The sequence below is a fragment of the Vigna radiata genome, chromosome 8 (assembly GCF_000741045.1).
Source record: "Vigna radiata var. radiata cultivar VC1973A chromosome 8, Vradiata_ver6, whole genome shotgun sequence".
Classification (NCBI taxonomy): Eukaryota; Viridiplantae; Streptophyta; class Magnoliopsida; order Fabales; family Fabaceae; genus Vigna; species Vigna radiata.
The window spans coordinates 15451730-15471633 of NC_028358.1; the positions used below are offsets into that span (position 1 = coordinate 15451730).

At 35.3% G+C, this 19904-nt stretch overlaps 1 protein-coding gene across 1 annotated transcript; it reads left to right on the forward strand.

Annotated features, from left to right (window-relative positions):
- Positions 1-10622: 10622 nt before the first annotated feature.
- LOC106772183 (serine/threonine-protein kinase CTR1) lies at positions 10623-19479 on the forward strand. The gene is made up of 16 exons (XM_014658400.2): positions 10623-11380; positions 12453-12754; positions 12841-12985; positions 13117-13220; positions 13430-13638; positions 14793-15182; positions 15591-15631; positions 16390-16458; positions 16553-16653; positions 16771-16855; positions 16965-17063; positions 17784-17852; positions 17940-18071; positions 18554-18648; positions 18735-18937; positions 19250-19479. Exons 1-15 carry the CDS (start codon positions 10820-10822, stop codon positions 18841-18843), a joined length of 2511 nt encoding a protein of 836 aa, XP_014513886.1. The 5' UTR covers positions 10623-10819; the 3' UTR covers positions 18844-18937; positions 19250-19479.
- Positions 19480-19904: the final 425 nt, after the last annotated feature.

Below are 19904 nucleotides of genomic sequence, written 5' to 3' on the forward strand. Positions count from 1 at the left end.
ATATATATATATATATATATATATATATATATATATATATATAAAGATATTTGTGTGTGTATTTCAATAAAAATATTTTTTAAACATTTTTTAAAGTTTTACATGTACACCCACTCATCCCATTAGCCATTAATTCAATTTTAAAAATATTTAAATTTCTTTAAGTAATAAAAAATAATACAATATATGAAATAGCTAAAGATTTTCCCCACGCTAGAAGTAGGTTGGGTTCGCCCACGTTGGGCTCGCCCACTGTATCACTCATCATTTCCCATCAAACATCATGGTTACCGTTGCGAACCGGAGGCTTTTGTCTAATCTTACTTTTAAATTTATTATAAATCCCACATTGACTTTAAATAATATTAAAGTGTGAGTAATGAAAAAATAATCAAATCCATGACAGCTTCAGGTTCAGATTCATGAACCAACCCCTTTTCTTCAATTTAAAAATAATACTTTAATACGGAGGATATCTACATACGTAATGATCACACATGCAACATTTTTTATATTGTAATCGATTTGGTATTATTCCTTATTTATCTGTTCTATTAAGATAGTCTAATCCAATATTATATCATAAATTAGTTTTATTTTTTAATATGAGATCTTTAATATAGTTGTATACACTTAAAACATTTTGTATCCTAGCTGATGACTTCCAACATGAGAATTGGAAGACAAATTTTTCTAACCGAGTTGGCTTAATAAATAATTTACATTAAGATTTAGTTTTTTAACAAGTTAAAAAGAGTTATTTTAATCGAGATTCAAATATATAGTATAATCTATCATGGGTTCTTTCTTGATTTTCGATGTTTTAGCGTGAATACATAACATTTTTGGCATGACATAATAAGTTGAATATCTCAGATCACTAGTGTAAAAATGCTGATTAACGTCGATTATTTTGGGCTTTTAATGTCTACAAAAGAATCGACGTCATTTTCGGTGACATCAATGGGACGTCGGACATGAATATAACCGACGTCTAGGACTAACTAGACGTCGGGTGTAGGACTAACTGGACATCGGGTGTAGGACTAACTGGACGTCGGGAGTAGGACTAACTGGACGTCTAAAGTCATTATATAGACGTCAGTCTGAGCAATAACCAACGTCTAAAAGGTACTATAGACGTCGGTATATACATTAACCGACGTCTAATCCAGTGATTGTGTTTTAGTGCAGTTTTGTTCCCATCTTTGGATAGCTTAGTAGCACAATCTCCTTTTGCTAGTTTCCCCCAAAAATAAGCTTGCGCCTTTTGAATTTCTTATGGATCTTTTCAACCCAAAACCAAACTTGGGTTGTTGCTTAGTTCCATTTTCATCCGCAAGAGGAAAAAATCACGGTGAAACGATAACTAGGCAACGACCCAGGGTCGTTTTTGGGTTGAAATGATCAAAAGAAATTCACTAGACGCCGCTTTTTCTGGGAGGCAGCTAGCAAATGGAGAATGTGTTACTACGTTACCCCAAGAAAGGAACAAAANTGCACTAAAACACAACACAAAGAAAGCAAATTTTAATCAGTTGAACCAGAAGATAATCGATGAAAGACTAAACAAAGTTTAAACGGTAAGCATAAAAAAAACCACGCACCTGGGATGCCGCAAGAGAGAAAAATGAGAGGAGACAGACGATAAAGATATCAAAAACAACAATGCAATGTCGCAAGAGAGAAAAAGAAGAGGTGTCGCAAGCGAGAAAAAAAAGAGGTGTCACAAGAGAAAGAGGAGAAGAGGAAGACGATATCATAAACTGAATGTCGTGAAGAGTTTGCGGTTTATTTAAAATGAAATTGGGCGTCGGTTGCTCTAGAAAATGACGTCTATAGTCACCTAGACGTCGGTTATCTCACTAATATGACATCCAAGTTAACATTTAAACTGACTTTTTGAATACCCATTAGACATCAGTTTCGAGGGGAGCCGATGTCTAGGAAGCTGAACCGATTGACGTTTGATTTCCTGTCAGGGATGTTCATGACAGTTGTGATGGGGCGCCGACGTCTATAATAACGTAGACGTCGGTGCCCCTCTAGCCGACGTCTAGGGCCCTCGAGTTTGGTGAACATAATTAATTACAAGCACATAGACGTCGCTTCCCCTCAACACCGACGTCTAAATTGAAGAATTTTTTATCTTCCCGCCTTCCAGACAGGCCTTAGACGTCGCCCTTTGACTACGTGACGTCTAAGCGTCTGAGAATTAGGTAAAGAACATTAATTGCAGCCCAGTAGACGTCGACCCCCGTTAACACCGACGTCAATGGACTGTCTTATCACCTACCTCAGGCCATTAGACGTCGGTTTGCGGCAGTGGGGACGTCTACAATATCATAGACGTCGCCTTACCTTAAATTCGACGTCTAGTTTACCAAGCTATTTACGATAATGCCACTGTCCACATATACATCGGGTTACCAGCAAACCGACGTCTACTAGGTGACGTTAAACAGCGTTTTTGCACTAGTGAATCTACTAAGTAAAGATAAACCTTATTTTGTTGAGTTGATCGACGTAGATTAAATTAAGTAAATTTCACTGTTAACATAATATCATAGTTTAATATAGACTTACTACTTACTTAGCCTAAACTTTTGTTGGAAAGTTTCAAGTCATTCCTTACTTAAATTTTTGTTTCATTTGAGTTCTATTTTTTTTAATGCTTCAATCAAGTTCTTTATGTTAGATTTTCAAAAACAACCTTAACAGAGTGGTTATGTGATAAATTGTAACATATATGTGATAAAGTTTTACATTTCATGTATAAATACATTTGTTACATGTCATTATTTACCTTTTTATAGAGACTATGACATTTGCCTTAATGAATTATGTGGGCTTTCCATCCTATGTTTTAGCCCACCTTTTTTTCTACTTTTCATGCACAAACCTCTTTTTCTTCTTCCTCATTACACAAAGGATACCAAAGCCAGACATCCATAGCTTTTTCCTTTCTCAACCACAAAGTCAATGTCACCTTCGCCCAACCAAAAGTGTCCTTGGCAATGTCGACCATAATCGAAAGCTTCAATGGTGTCTCTAGTTCTCCTCTATTCTTCTTCTCTTCCATTTTTATTTGTTCTTCTACACCACCATCATCCTTGTTACACACACTGAGAAATGTAATTCAAACTAAGAAAATAGCAAGCAAATTATTGTTCAACCCATCTTTTAGAATGAAAGCCTATTGTTATTCTAGTTTGGTTTTTTACATAGTTTTTTCATTATACTAAATAAATAAATTGATTGAGTCCCTTTTAATATTAAGAAAATATTATTCTAATTGAATTAGTTTTTGTTGTAATTGCGAATTATTTGTAAGAAGGATGAGTCAAAGAAAAAAAGACCCAAAACATGGTTAGAGGCACAAGGTAGAAAAGAAGATTGTAGCAACAAGTGTTATTGGTGTTGGTGATTGTGCTCCATGAACACCATAATGAAAAGGAAGCTAAGAAGGAAAATGAGGAAGCTCATGGAAATAAATGGTGAATGGAGGTGTAACCCCTATGAGTATGAAGGTGTTGTGCATGAAGTACAATTTTATTCACATTTTATAATATTGTCATCAACCTAAATTTCCATGTTAGAATTCATCAATTGTCAAATAAGTATATTTAATCACGTAGTTGTTAACAATTTTAATGTCGATACAAAAAAGAACTTGATAAAAACGTTTTAACAAAATTTAAGTCTCAATTGAAAGAAAAATATAAATGGAGACCACCTTAAAATTTTTCAACCAAAGTTGGATCCAAACGAGTAATTAAGTCTTTATCATATTAAAGTTTCAAAAATATTTGAACTTCTAATCCCATACTAATAAAAAATAGTGTTATTATCACATGAATTTTGTTTGTCTGAATAAATATTTCTTAGGGATTGTAATAGAAAAATTACAATAGAATCATAATGTATATATAAATCATAGTTTAACATTATTCTTAACATGATATGATAGTTTAATATATTAAAGATATCTCAATGCATAATCTCATACCAGTGTAATATGTTATTATTATCACATGAATTGTTTGTTGTGAATAAATATTTGTTAAGAATTGCAATAGTCAAGTTGTAATATAATCAATATAAACCATGTTTAAAAAAAATTATAATATTAGATATTAACTTAATAATAAGTGCTTGAGCAAATTATATTTAATGTATAATAATAAAGATTTATTTTAGCTTATTTATGTTATGGTTGAAAAGTTGCAAATAGGTCTCACATTTTATTTTTGTTAATTAAGTCTTAATTTTTAAAAAATTGATTCACTTAGGTTCTTTTTCTTAATATCTTGCAAACAACGTTACAGACATGTCACGTATCAGTTTATAGTTTTTAATCTTTTTTTTTTACAAAATCTTTTGTAGTACTCTCAGTGCTATGTGATAGGATAGTGTCATATGTGATTGTGAAGTGTTATTGCCTTGTATTCAATTCATTCCTTAAATATGTCTTTTGAATTCAATTTAGTCTCATTTTTTAAAAAAATTGAACAATGTTATCCCTCTCTAAATTAAAATCAAATTTATTGTTTGTATAAATATTATACTTATAACTATATTAAAATTAATTTTTTATTAAATATTTTTATTTTTAAACCAACTCTAATGATATTATTCAATCCCATTTTAAATTAATTAATTTTAATCTTATAAAAAACCATAAATTACTAATATGGGTGGTAATTTTAACTACTTACTAATCTGAGCGTTTTGAACCTTTGACTCAATCTTTAAGTAACATTTTCAAACATTACAAAATTCAATCTTAAACATTTACAGTGACAAAACTAAGTTGTTTTCACATTGTTCGAAGAGCCTATTGAATAATTATTCAAGAAATCTTTCAACTCTCTTAATTTTCTCAAAGAATTCAAAAGGTCGTGTGTTAGTACTTAAATTTCACTTATGGTTGATTATGGTATATGTACATGATTACTTGTTTTCATTTCCAAGTTGTTGGGTTGACCTCACATTATTTCCTTTTGAGTTTTCAAGGGTTTATATGTTGTCCTCTTTAAATTTTTCAATAACTATTTGTTCTCTCTTTATTTGGCTAGCTTAGCTTCAATTTCTTTTCTAACATAAATCTTCTTGTTAAGTATTGTCTTGTCTTTTTTTTTTGTCACATAATGGTAGTATCTAAATGGTGTCTTAATACATATAATCCACTGGAGATCGACAATGGATGTCATTTATTGTTATCTAATGGACGTCATCTATCTTTTAAAGCGTCATTAATGTCTATCACTAGTGCAGAAAGGGCTTTAGACATTGTTATTTTAGGCTTTTAACGTCACATTCCGACCTAACGTCTTTATGGGTGACGTTAATGGGACGTAGGACTCTGCAGGTCCGACGTCTTTATAATGCCCTTAGACGTCAGTTAGTGTCATGTCCGACGTCTATAAAGGCATCAGCCATGAAGCTAACCGACGTCTAAGGACACTATAAAGACATCGGACATGGCACTAATCGACGTCTAAGGGCACTATAGACATCGGACATGACATTAACCAATATCTATTGAGTTTTCGTTGTGTTTCAGTGCAATTTTGCTCGTGTATTTGGGTAGCATAGTAGCACTTCCTTCCTTTGCTAGTTTCTTCGTAAGAAAAATTGTGTCTTTTGGATCTCTTATGGCATTTCAACCCAAAACCGTACCTGGGTCTTTGCCTAGTTCCATTCCAACCGCCAAAGAAAAAGAATACGGTGACATGAAAACTAGGCAAGGACCCAGGTTCAGCTTTGAGTTGAAATGCCATAAGAGATCCAAAATACGCAAGTTTTTCTTACGAGGAGAAAGATGCACTGCGCTACCAAAGACACAAGAAAAATTGCACTAAAACACAATGAAAACTCATTTCAATCGGTTCAAACGAAAGATAATACATCAAAGACTACTTTAATCGGAGTAAAAGTAAGTTTAAACAGTTCAAAAGAGATAAAACGCACATGGAAATGCAATGCCACACAGAGAAAAGGCGAAGAAAGATGATGAAGTGCGTGAAACTGCTGGTTTGCAATGTCTGATTTAACAGGAAATAAGACGTCGATTGCCCCTAACGACCGACGTCTATTCTCGAATATACGTCGGGGACCTCACTAATGTGACATCCATTCGATTTAAAAATTAATATTTGTGGTATATATAGACGTCGGATGCAGGGGGAGCCGACGTCTATAATCGCATATAGACGTCGGGGTAGCAGGATCAGACGTCTAGACAGCAGAAAAAATGACTTTTGACCTACCTGTCAGACATATAGACGTCGGTTAGGAGGGACACCGACGTCTATAATGGCATATAGACGTCTATAGACGTTGGTGTGGCAGGATAAAACGTCTATATGGCGGAAAGAAATGACTTTTCACACACCTGTCAAACATATAAACGTCAGTTAATAGAGGTCCCGACATCTATATGCTATTGTAGACATTGGGGCCCCTTCGAACCGACGTCTATATGCGCAACTTATTTATGAAAATGCCACCAGTCAATAATTTACGTTGAGTGTTTTCTGGTCCGATGTCTACGGGGTGACATTAAAGGCCAGTTATGCACTATCTTAGATTATTATTCTATTAGTTAATCAATTTTTTTGTTGTTGTATAATTATTATGAATATAACTACTTTATAATTATTCTATTTATGATATATAAAGGTCTAATTAACTTAGAAGAATAGGGATTAACATGTTTATTTAATTTGATATTGATCACCAATTCGTTCATCTTATTTAAGCATTTATTTTTTTAACATTGTGTTTGATCTTGTATGCGTTCATCAATAAAATTGTTTTTGATCTTACACATACAAATGGAATTTAATAGAACTATAAATATTGGTCGACTTGAAAACGCTAATAAAGAGGTTTTGAGCTATCGAAGAAAACTAGTTAGATTTTGCTTGAAGAAGCTAATCAAGGAGTTTTGAGTTATCAAAGAAAGCAAGTTGGATTTTGGAAAGACAAAGATTTGGAGAATGAGAGGTGATAGTTGGTGAAATGGTGATATAATGGTATTTATGGGTGATGTAAATATTGGTGGAGGAATGATTATTTTAGGAAGAGGTAAAATAGAGTGTAAATCCAAGGATGTTTGTTGAGTATACTGGTGGATAAATGGTTGTGGGGGTGTAGGTAGTTTGGTTTTTATATTGTAATGGAAGGTATTGACAACATTATGAAGGATTTTCTGCTTGATTTCCAAAGTAGAATGACGGGCATCCATAGATCGGTTGAGAGTTGTATAATGACTATCTTGTGTGGCAATCACAACATCAAACTAGGGTTGGAGGTTGGATACTTTTCAAGGATAGCCTGCAAGGTTTTCTTAATATCTTAGTTTGGTTTAGGAGACACGAAAGTAGGTCAATGAAAGCACCAAATTAATACTTCATTGGAAACAAGAAAAGGAAAGAGCAATCTAAATTAAAAATAAAATAAGAAACTTTCTTCTCTCCTCTTCTCATTTAAAATTTATTATTATATTGACAATATACAATGAAAGATCATTTTTAGTGTGAAATCTAATCAACATTCTAACATAATTATTTTTCTAAGACAAAAAGAATACAACTTTCATATATCAGTCAAACATAATATTTGAGTCATTTAAGTTTGGTAATGCTTCCAAGAGAGCTAGGATAAAGTGGTCCATTATCAATCTTCCATCAAAGTGTAAAACCCCATAAAATGGTATTTTAGAAGTGATGATAGTTTAAAAATAGTGAGACTTGATTATTTTAATATTAAATGGGTTAGTTATAAATACTTTTGTCATAAACAAGTTTCATTATTTTTAAAACATACCATATCTCGAGAAACCACTTTTCTAGAGTTCTCTACCTTCTCTCTAAGTGTTCTTGCTCATAAGTCATCTATTTGACGAGCAGGAGGTGTCTATGTGATCACGATGTCAAGGTATACAAATCTAGTTGATCAATTTCAAGAATAGAGCAAGTAAGTTTCGACTCCTTTTTTCCCTTCCATTCTCAAATCTATTTTAGAATAATATAATATTGTTGCATGCATAATCATGTTTCTTATAGTCATTCTTGGTTCATCTAGAGTTCTAAGGACTCTGTCCGTTTCCAATTTGGTGCTTAGTAGGTTTGTCTAGAGATTCCTTGCGTTTCAAGCAATTGACAGAACATTTCTTTGAGTTGGATAGTTTATTTCAAGATAAGGGAAGCTAGACCTTGTCTTAGTTGTGTTTGTAATGTAAATTTAGTAATTCTATAAATTTTAGACGTTTTAGTAAATATTGGTGTTTGGATAAATTTGACGTATGTTAAATTGGTGTTTTGATGATATAGTGTTATTGTAGTTGGTATGATGATATGATTGTTGTTGTATACTGTTTAAATGTGTGTGATAAGGATATTTTATTGTGTGAAACAAAATTCAAGTGGTTGTGAGAGTATTAATCAAATTATTTAGATTTTAAGCTTAAAAGGAGGAGTTTTGGATAGTGAAATTTAGAAATAGGTTTGGGAATGTTATAGGAACTGTTTTGGTACTGTCTAAAGGTAATTTAAAGCTTGTCAGGAGGGTTAGATGGTTAAAAACTGTGTGAATTAAAAAGGGAAGTATATAGGGGTTGTTTTCAAGTGTTTTTGGTATAAAAAGAGGGTGTTGAGTAGTGAAATGTTGAAGTAAGTGTGTTGCACTATTTTGGAAGGTAAGAGGTATGTTATCACACATATTAGGATTTGTCTAGGTGCTTAAACCAGTAAAATCTGTTAGGAAATGGTAAATGACTTCATAGGTTGAGATTTTAGCCCATTTTATAGGCTTTCAAGGGTGAAAAGGAGAAGTAATGTAACTGGGACAAATATGAGGTTTTAGAGAGTGCTAGCAAGTATATTTAGACTATTTTATGCATGTTATAAACTGATTTGGAAGTTTAAAGGTGTAAAATTGAAATTGGGTAGTTTGTAAGAGTGAAATTAGGTTTTAAACTGTCAAATTGAGTTAAAGTAGAGTTTTCTAAGTTTTCTCAAAGTTTGGAGGGTCCTAGGGGTCTTTAAAAGTTGAGGGTAGGGTCTCCAAGATCCAATTTGAGGTGGTTTTGCTACTATCATGGCGTTGGGCGCCAGTGTGGGGGCGCTATGTGCCACTTGATTGCATTGCAACATTTTTGGGGAGTTTTGAGGGTTCTGGATGTCTGCATTGGACATTCTCTAGGTCGTTTTGAGGGGTTTTGGATCCTTCCGTAGCTGTTGGTGAGAGTTTCAAAGCTGTTTTCCTTACCTAAATGTGAGTATCAAAATGCCATGAAGAAATTATGTTATTATGTGATTTCTGATGACTTGTATGAGTGTTTCTATTTCTTTAATATATGATAAGTAGTCTTATGTATTGATGTACTATGTGAATGTGAAGTGAGGTTTCAAAAGTATGGAAGAGAGTTCCAAGGAGGAATTTCTCAGTGGTGGTTTCCAAGTATTAGAAGTATGAATGCAAGAAGCTTAGTTCTGATGGGTTATCTTGACACTCTAATGATCATCCATGCTCAAGTAGAAAGTGACAAGTCATGTGGTGAGAGTAGCACGAGATCTTAGTCTATAGGTGCTTCCAATATGGCCTAAGACGCGGTATAGACTAACCTTGTGTGGTAGCTTTAATGATTGTCAGTTGTTCCATCACACAAGTGCATAACCCACTATGGTGCTAGCCTGGGAGCCTTTCTCCATCTGAAAAAGGGCATGTTGAAGGACTAACTTTGTGTGATAGCTTTGATGGTTGTCAATTGTTCCACCACACAAAGGGCAAAACATGTTTTAGCTCGACATTCATTGTATATCTAGATAGTCAAGTCTAAGTCTGTTGAATGTTTTGGATGGATAGTTATGTTGTGTGAGGTGTAAAACATGTTGTGATATTGTTTTATTATGATAAATTGTTTTACTACTAGTTTATCCTTACTTTTATCTTTATTTGTCTATGTACGTTTCTTTTTTGCAATGATCATTTTAAATGGTGTATGAAGAGTAACAACAACATATATAAAATATATTCTCTAGGTGTAGGATCTCATTTCTATGTAGTTTTAAAAAATTTATAATAAGTTATCATGTAATATCTTATTTGTATAGTTTTACTTTACTAAAATCGAATGTTACACAAAAACTATAAAAAAAACTATATATTTACTAAACAAATCTTTGTTTTAATGTTTGAACAAAATTTCATTATGATAAAGAAAAAGTAAATATAATTGTGAGAGAAAAACATAACATATTTGATCAAAGTTACTTTATAAATTAGTAAAATTAATTCATAAGTTTATGAAATATTTGATCAAATACATTATTTATAAATGTCTAAGAAAAAACTATCCAAACAAAATTTTAATATCTGTATTAATTATTAATTTTGTGGATGAATATTTATAAGTTACATTGAAATGATTTGTCAAATACATTCATATACATGTTTAGGAAAAGATTATCCGACAAAGTTTGAATAACTATTTATTAATTATTAATTTTGTGAATGGATAGTTAAAAAAAAAAGTGATGATGATTTGTAAGATTAAGCTAAAAAGGAAGTTTAAGGATGGTAATTACGACAGCGCCACCGATTAAAGAAAAGGGTGGCCTCGTTGATTACTCTCCGACAGTAGAATTCGAAGAGAGAGAGAGAGGACTAATTCAACTATTTTCAGTGATTCACGGTCGCACCTGCTTGTAGTTATAGTGAGAGAAAGAGAGAGAGAGAAAGAGAAGAATACCAGAACAGAAAACCGCGCAAAAACTAATGGCGAGTTTTAGGGTTTTGTGAACCTACTGCGATGGAAATGCCTGCTAGAAGATCCAACTACACGCTCCTCAGCCAAATTCCTGACGACCAGTTCTCCGGCGCCTCCGCACCGTCCTCCTCCGGCGACGGAAAGACAGGCCGCGCCGGCAAGTCGGACCGCGTCTTCGACTGGGACCTCGTCTCCGATCACAGGGCGGCTCAGCAGGGGGCCAACCGGATCGGAAACCTGTACTCCTCGATCGGCCTGCAGAGGCAGTCCAGCGGGAGCAGCTACGGCGAAAGCTCTCTATCCGGCGGCGGCGACTTCTATGCTCCGACGCTTTCCACGGCGGCGGCCAGTGACGCTGACGCCTTTGGCTACCTCCACGACGATAGGAGCAAGTTTTCTGAGGCCCCGGCGAGGATCGCGGGCTCCTCCGGGAAGAGCTGGGCGCAGCAGACGGAGGAAAGCTACCAGCTGCAGCTCGCGCTCGCGCTGCGTCTCTCGTCGGACGCCACGTGCGCGGATGATCCCAATTTCCTCGATCCGATGCCTGACGATGGGGCCTTGCGGCTCTCGTCATCGGTGGACGCGGTTTCGCATAGGTTTTGGGTACGTTGATCCTTGTGCCTCTCTGTTTTCACTTGGATTGGGTTGTGGTTGGGAATTCCGGTGATGGATTTCGCGTGCGGTGTTATTGAATAGTGTAAAGGTGTGAGTGGGCATGGGTCTATTTTGACTCTGATAAACCTTATTAAGTGCATTGTAACGTAGCAAGAGGTGAAGCTGCAGTGGTTCTATTATTGATGTGATTCTTCTGTAAATTGTTGAGTTTATATTATGTAGGTTTTGTAGTCTGCGCCAGCTGGAGTATCAATCAAATTGTAGTTGATGGTTGGAAACTTTAGAAGTTTATTCAGACTGCTGGTCCTTTTCCATGAGTGACTGGAGGAGTTGTAAAATTGTAGTTTGAATGGAAGGAAGGGAATTGCATTCGTACATAACTGTTTGAAGTTAAATGGAGTGGAAGGAAAAGTTACTTACTGAAAGTTTGAATAAAATAGTCAGTAAAAGAAATTAGTTAGATATGAGCAGGAGTAATTAAGGGGAAAGGAGGATATATCTTGTATCTGCTGTAGATGAGCTTATGCTCTTTGTTAAAGGGAAACCCTTGTAGCAAAGATGTTTCTCCTATTTTCTATTCTTTTTATTCCATTAAATTCTTAACAAAAATCTTCTTAAGAAGTTATTTTTTTTTTTTTGTCTCAAAGGACATAGTTGGATTTTGAATTATAGTGTTGAAGTCTAACGGGTATATCAGGCTCCTCTATGTTTTCTCTTCTACCCTTTCTCTCTGGCATCTGCCCCTTGGGGGAAACTGTTTGACAATTGCTGTGAATTTTGGGCTGGGTATCATACTGTTTGACACTAAGTAGTACTATTGTAATTTCTCAGAGATGAAGTTTAAACCTGATTCATAGGTTATATGAATTAAGTTTAAGAAGAAAAATTTCTCTCCACTCTTTATTCTACTTTTATTTTCCTTTAAAAAAGTTCTCTAGTTTTTCCTAGAAAGTTGAGCAAGGAAACTGGAAGTTTTTCATTTTGACAGACTTGTTGCACTTGTTGATATTTTGTAGACATTCAATTGTTGATTTTGTGTCTTATTAACAACATGCACCAGGTGAATGGCTGCCTGTCATATTCTGACAAAATTCCAGATGGCTTTTACTTAATTCACGGGATGGATTCTTTTGTCTGGACTGTATGCACTGATCTGCATGAAAATGGCCGAATTCCTTCAGTTGATATGCTGAAGTCTGTGAATCCCTGCATTGTTTCTTCACTTGAAGTAGTTTTGGTAGATCAACGCAGTGACCCCAGCTTAAGAGATTTGCAAAATAGAGCTCATAATATTTCTTGTAGCAGCATAACAACATCAGATGTTGTAGATCAGCTCTCCAAGCTGGTTTGCAACCGTATGGGGTGAGCCTCCTTGACATTCATGGCTTGACCTATTTAACTTTTTTACTGGTCATGTTAGTCTAACTGTGTTTTATTGCTGTAACAAGGGGATCAGCTTCTGTTGGGGAAGATAACCTTGTTTCCATCTGGAGGGATTGCAGTAATGATCTTAAAGATTGTTTGGGATCTGTTGTTATTCCTATAGGTAGTCTATCTGTCGGCCTCTGCAGGCATCGTGCTATATTGTTCAAAGTAAGGCTCCACTTTCCTTTGGAGTTAAGGCTGTGATTGTGCATGATGACTTTTTTTTTATCTGTTTTATTGCACGCAATTGTATTTAAGTTGTTTTTTAAATGACCTGCTTTATACTCAAATATTTTCAGGTACTAGCTGATGCCATCGATTTGCCATGTCGAATTGCAAAGGGCTGTAAATATTGCAAAAGGGATGATGCTTCATCTTGTCTTGTACGATTTGGGCTGGACAGGTATGTGCTCTATTGCCAAACACGTAATTTTCTGTTTATGAGTAGAGCTGCAGTGTGAAAACTAGTTTCCATGAGTTATGATGACCATGGAAAAGGACATTATTTAAATGGTTAACGTTATGTGTGCATTGTATGAATTAACATTTTAAATATATGTTTCTTAAAAGCAATATTCCTTACACCCCTCATCTGACACAATTTCAATACAGGGAATATCTTGTTGATTTAATTGGAAAGCCAGGACACTTATCTGAGCCTGATTCCTTGCTCAATGGTCCATCTTCCATCTCATTTTCTTCACCCTTGCGCTTTCCACGACTTAAACCAGCTGAACCTACCATTGATTTCAGGTCACTGGCCAAACAGTATTTCTCGGACTGTCTGTCTCTTGAGCTCGTCTTTGACAACAGTTCAGCAGGTTATATTCATATTTCCTTTTATTTTATGATATTCTGTATCTGCGAATGCTTTGTTGTTGTTTTCACTTCTTGAAATATCCTGGTCATGGCCTGTTGTTGCAATTATTAATAATATAAGATGTAGTTCTCCCCCTGATCTTTTTCTTTTTTTTTTTAATTTCCATATTTTTAATGAATGATGAAATCATTTGGTTTAAGCTAGTTACTCTGCAATAGGGTTGAGTGCCCAAGAAGACCAAAATTTGGAAGGTCTATGTTAATGAAAAACGGTGGGCTGCTACTATACCTGGTCATCTGAGTATGAAGAGTTAGTTGCGTACATCATAGAGCCATAGATCCCTGGTAGGGGGATGGTCATTAGGACGAGAGAGTGAGGAGTTAGTTTTTGCAATTATTTTGGCTTTAAACGTAGGGGAAGAATATATCGTTTCTGAGGAGTAGCATTCTGCTCTGGAGTAGATTTTTTTATCTGTCATAGGTCCTGGCTTCAGATAATTATTAAACTATCAGCTTATGGTGTTAAATCTGCGATTCCTGCCGTACTCCATTGTTAATTTGCTTAAATACCTATAACTTACAGTGTTAAAGCTCTCTTTTGAATTCAATTGTACCCTTTTTGCTGTTATAACCAGTTTATAAGCACTAAGAGATTAGATGACTAGTGTCTGTAATTTTGTCGCTCATATGTTCTCTACAATTAGTTGACATAATTTTACTATACTTGTAAATTGCAAGAGTCTGCTAAAAAAGCGTCATGATTTTTCACCTAGATTTTTGTGCTATAATATGTTCTTTTTAAGTTGGATTCTGTATTGTAGAATTGGGGAACCGGTCACCTTAATTGGTCAAGTCTGTTAAATATCATTACAAAATTCCTGATTTATTGTGATGAACAGGGGTTAACATAATATAGTCTGTCTACAGGATGAAATTTTAGTGACTTTATTTAATGTTTGGTAAATTTACAATTGAGTTAACATCTGGAATAGTGCCAAAAAGCATGTTCTTTGAATGACTGTTCATGCTGCATGCTGGACCTTTATTGTAGTTTAGCTTTCTATCCTCTAAATTTGAACTAGGTGCCAGTATAGAATACCCTATATTTTTTTTATAGTAGTTGTTGCCAATGGAAGTTCTCGATTCTCTATTTCAGAGCAGTTTGATGGGAAGTACAAAGACAGGAATAACCCGAGGCCAATTTCAACAGACAGCAACAGAAGTTCCCACCTTCCTCTCCATCCCCAAGATTCTCATCCCAGCACACGTGAACAGTTTTCTGAAACATATGTACCAGGTAATGCTCCTCAGAACATTGTAGACTCAACCGTGGGAAAGTATCCACCGCCAGTAAAGCATAAGCGTCCTGTTGGTATGCCAACCCCCTTAGCACTTACAAATACTAATGACGACATGATTGAGGGCAAGAGGTTTGTTGAAGGAAGTCAACTAATTCCTAGCAAACCTACTCGAGAGCTTACACTTGACATGGAGGATTTGGACATCCCATGGAGTGATCTTGTTTTAAGAGAGAAAATTGGGTCAGGTATATCTCCTCCTTTATAACACAATTTTTTGTTTTTAAAAGTCTTGGGGACAAAGTAGCCATACAATTGGGGAGAAAAAAGAGAATATAAAGTACTGATGATAGAAAAGAAGGAAACCAAAAAAGGAAGCCATCTCAATTGTGCAGTCTCCAATCCATATGCACTTTTGATTGGGGGCTTTCATAGGGCTTCATGGCTAGATCACTAAATAAAAAAATTCAAAATGTGACATCCAATCGCATATATCACAAACACAAATATTTCTTCTCCCAAACCAAGTTAATCAAGGTCTTCTCCAACTAGAGGAGCACAGTGTTTAATGAATCAGTAACTTGCTTCTTCTAGTGGTGTGATTTGTGTAAATAGTGTAGGTAGTTATTAAATTGAAAGTGGCTATTGTATTTCAGGTTCTTTTGGAACTGTACATCGTGCTGAGTGGAATGGCTCGGTAAGCCACTCTCTCTCTCTCTCTCTCTCTCTCTCTCTCTCTCTCTCTCTCTCTCTCTCTCAAATTGATGCTGTATAAATTGGCCAGCATGTGGTTGTTTGAATTGTTCTTGTTAAAATTTCAGGGAATGAATGAAAAAGTGAATAGAGAGAGTAATTGATACACTAGCCCTTAACTAGTTTTCCTCTATTTTTTCTTAATAATCTATCCCAAAGACATGTAAAACTAATACAAATAGAAGTTCAGCCCAATGCTACTCCTTACATAGTATTATTAAAGCTAATCCTTATAGGCTCCGCTCAATGTGCATCTAGGTCAAGCCCAGCCATCAGTAACAATATACAATTTCTATTTTCTAATTGAGTTGCGCAGCAAAAGACCACGAGTTTATTTGAAAAAATGTCATCTGTCAAGAGGATTAAGTTTTTGTTGCTCATGCAACTATTTTCATCAAACATTTTAATTTCAGCAAACAAATGGAGCCTTAAATAATGTTGCCAGAGTGTTTGATATTTTGGGCTTATGTTCTTTTGTTTCAAGTTTTTTTAGCTATATCTGTGTCGTCATTTGGAATGCGTATGCGTTGGGGCCATGGGGGTTATATATTCTCAGGGAGGATTGTACGTTTTCCAGGATTGCTTCATTGAAGCTTGAAACAGAAATAGTGTTTCACAAACAATTTTCTTATGCTTCCCTCTTCCTTTCAACCCTGTTTATCTTTTAGTTTTTCTTACATCCTTCAAAACAATCAATTGCAGGATGTTGCTGTGAAAATTTTGATGGAACAGGATTTTCATGCTGAGCGCTTCCAGGAGTTCCTGAGGGAGGTGTGCTTTACATCCTGACCGTGCTTCATATATGTCCTCTTATATATATATTTGCTTGCTGCTCATTTGAGCTTTGTTTTCCCTTCTCTTGTAGGTTACAATAATGAAACGTTTGCGGCATCCGAACATTGTTTTGTTTATGGGAGCAGTCACTCAGCCCCCTAACTTATCAATTGTCACGGAATATTTATCAAGGTTGTACTCCTTTCCCTGTTTTTCATTCTTTTCCTTGAAAGAGTGAAGTTTTTCAAGGCTATAGGATTATAGGATATTTGGACCTTGAGATTCTAAGAGTTTTTGACGGAAGTGCAGGGGTAGCTTATATAGGCTGTTGCATAGATCTGGTGCCAAAGAGGTGTTGGATGAGAGGCGTAGGCTTAGTATGGCTTATGATGTGGTATGCATTTAGAAAATAAACTATTTTTCTGGTTTTTATTATTTTTTTGAAATTGAAATGTTATAATCTTTGTATTCTTTGATTAACCATGTTATTTTGTCATTTGCAGGCAAAGGGGATGAATTATCTTCATAAACGAAACCCCCCCATCGTTCATAGAGATCTGAAATCTCCAAACCTTCTCGTTGACAAGAAATATACAGTGAAGGTAGGAGTGAAGTTTTCTCTAGTATACCAAATACGAATTGTCTTAGAGTTTCATATAAATCATTTTGTCACGCATTGCAGTAGAATTCCACTTCTCTTGCAGATAGCCTTGCATTGATAGAACACTATAATTATGTTTACATCATTTTTGTTCTACCATAGCTTGAATGTAGTAAGATGTTATATTTGCTTAGTTGGTTGGAGGGCTGGCTATCCCAGGTTTCTTTTGGGGATAGAGCAACCTTCCCCCACCTGTCCCTTAATTTGTACTAAATCCCATTAGCGAAATGACACTTGTTCCACATAGCATGACTGACTGCTTTTTCATATTTTCTAGAGAGATGGAGCTAGACGAATAAGCTATTGATTTGATTTTTTCTTGAAATAGTAATTAATACTTTTTTTTTGGTACATTCTAGTAAAAATTTAGTATTTTGGTTTCACCTGGATACTTTTGAACTGGTGGAACATTGAGTTTATTTCTAAACCTGCTCTATTTTTATAGAAACTTCAGCCTTCTGCTAATTAGTTGTGCTTGTTTTGGTGCAAATTTGTGAAGTTGTTGAAAAGCCATTTAATATGATAACATGTGCGGTCTGTTGGTAACGATTTGTGTTGGTGAGCTTTATTTATTGGGGCTGGTGAGTGGGAGGGATTGATCTGTTTTCTTGGACATATATGGAGGTTTCCTCCCCTCTAAATGATATTGCCTACTTTGTAGGTATGTGATTTCGGGCTTTCCCGTCTGAAGGCCAATACATTTCTCTCATCCAAGTCTGCTGCTGGGACTGTAAGTTCTCATTGGCTTCTGATATTTTGGTTCTGTACTTCTTATGTTCGAGAGGTACATTTAATTTTTCTCCTTTTCCTCCCATAGCCTGAGTGGATGGCTCCAGAGGTTCTTCGTGATGAGCCATCAAATGAGAAGTCAGATATTTACAGCTTTGGTGTAATCTTATGGGAGCTTGCAACATTGCAACAGCCATGGGTTAATTTAAATCCAGCACAGGTTTGTTTTATAACTGTTATGCGTGAAACTGCTGCATGTTTATGCTACTTCTGTTATGATTATATTGTTTCAGAGCATTTATGAGACTTGTGCTGTGAAATGAATGACCGTATTAACATGTAGTATGAAATTGGAGTAGCATGTGGCGGGGAATACAAATCTAAAAATTATTGCAAGAAATATATACCGGTTGGAGCATGTATTGGACAAGTCAACAATGATGGGTATACTGTTGATGTTAATGTTGTGGGTGAAAGGATGGAGTTTTTTTTTTTTTTTTACTTGAGTATTATTCCATTTCATGGTGGTCATTCATTGTTATATCATACTTGCTTTGGTTGCCTTTGCATACACAGGTATCAGTGTAAAAGGACACTCCATGTTTAAGTTGTGGGCTGGGCGAAGGGTTCACAAATTATTATGTTTCTACTACATATTCATTTATTTTGCTTCAGCGTTGACGAATTCATATTGGCCTGTAGGTTGTGGCAGCTGTTGGTTTTAAGGGAAAAAGGCTTGAGATCCCACGCGATGTGAATCCCCAAGTAGCTGCCCTAATCGAGGCTTGCTGGGCCAAGTGAGTTCAGATGCATTTTTGCCTTTATACATTTCAATTAAATATTCCATCGAAAATGTTTTATTGATATACATTGTTTACTACAGCGAGCCTTGGAAACGACCTTCTTTTGCGAGTATTATGGATTCTTTAAGACCATTGCTGAAACCTCCTACACCTCAACCTGGTCGTCCGAACATGTCATTACTCAGCTGAATGGTTGGAACACCAAGTTGCTTTTCATGCACATATGACAGGATTTTATCGATCTTGATGTCTAACAAGATTACACTATTTTTAGTTGTCCTAGGTACGTCCCGAATTCCATACAGGTCTTCTTGCCAACACTAAATCTAGATGGGACCTAGTATTTCTCAATGTTAGCTAGGGCTTTGGGTAAGGGGAATGACCATCGATTTTCTAGTGGAAATATTGATTTTCTCATTATTATAATTGGAGTTTGGACGTACACAACTTTCTGGTAAGAGAATTAATCATGCCAACCCTACCTACAACTCGATCAAAAATATAGTTAGAGTTTATCTTTATTTATTGTGTTCTTGTTGGTCGTGTGACTTACCTCGTGGTCAAACTAATGTTTGTTCGTGTCTTTTGGTTGCAGAGTCAATTGTATATTTCTTTAATTCAGGTTTAAGAATACTGATTTCCGACCCAGAGCAAGGATACTCCATCTTTATTGTTCCGACAAAATTGTTTGATTAGGTGATCATGTAATTTTACTGAGAAATATTTTATTTTTCTCCTTCCATAGTTTTGTATGTAAAAAAAAAAAAAATTCCCATTGTAATTACATTCAGTTAAATGATAAGCAGCTTTCCCAGCGGTGTTCTACATTTTTTCTTCCTGAACCAATGAATAGACTCTGCCTGAATCAATTCCGTGGTAGGAGTCCTTTCAAACCAAATGGTCCCCCCTTCAAGGTATTATTTTCCTTGGTATTAATGTCTTTCTGCCCCTCGTGCTGGAATGGCACCGGTTATCATACCAGAGTCCCACACGACTCCATTGTGCCCACGCCACATTTTTCTTTGGTTATAATTGCTACTCATTCTAGAATTTTGAAAACAAAATCCGTTAATTGAGAAAGTCGATCTGCTTTAAATTTAAGCCTAGAAGAAAATACGTCTTAATGTACCACTAGAGCTTTATTAAATTATCTACAGTCTAAGATTTACACATAAATTGAGAATAATAATAAATGTGTTTTTATAATATAATTTACTAAAATTGTCATTTTCTCAAGTAGTGGTTGAATA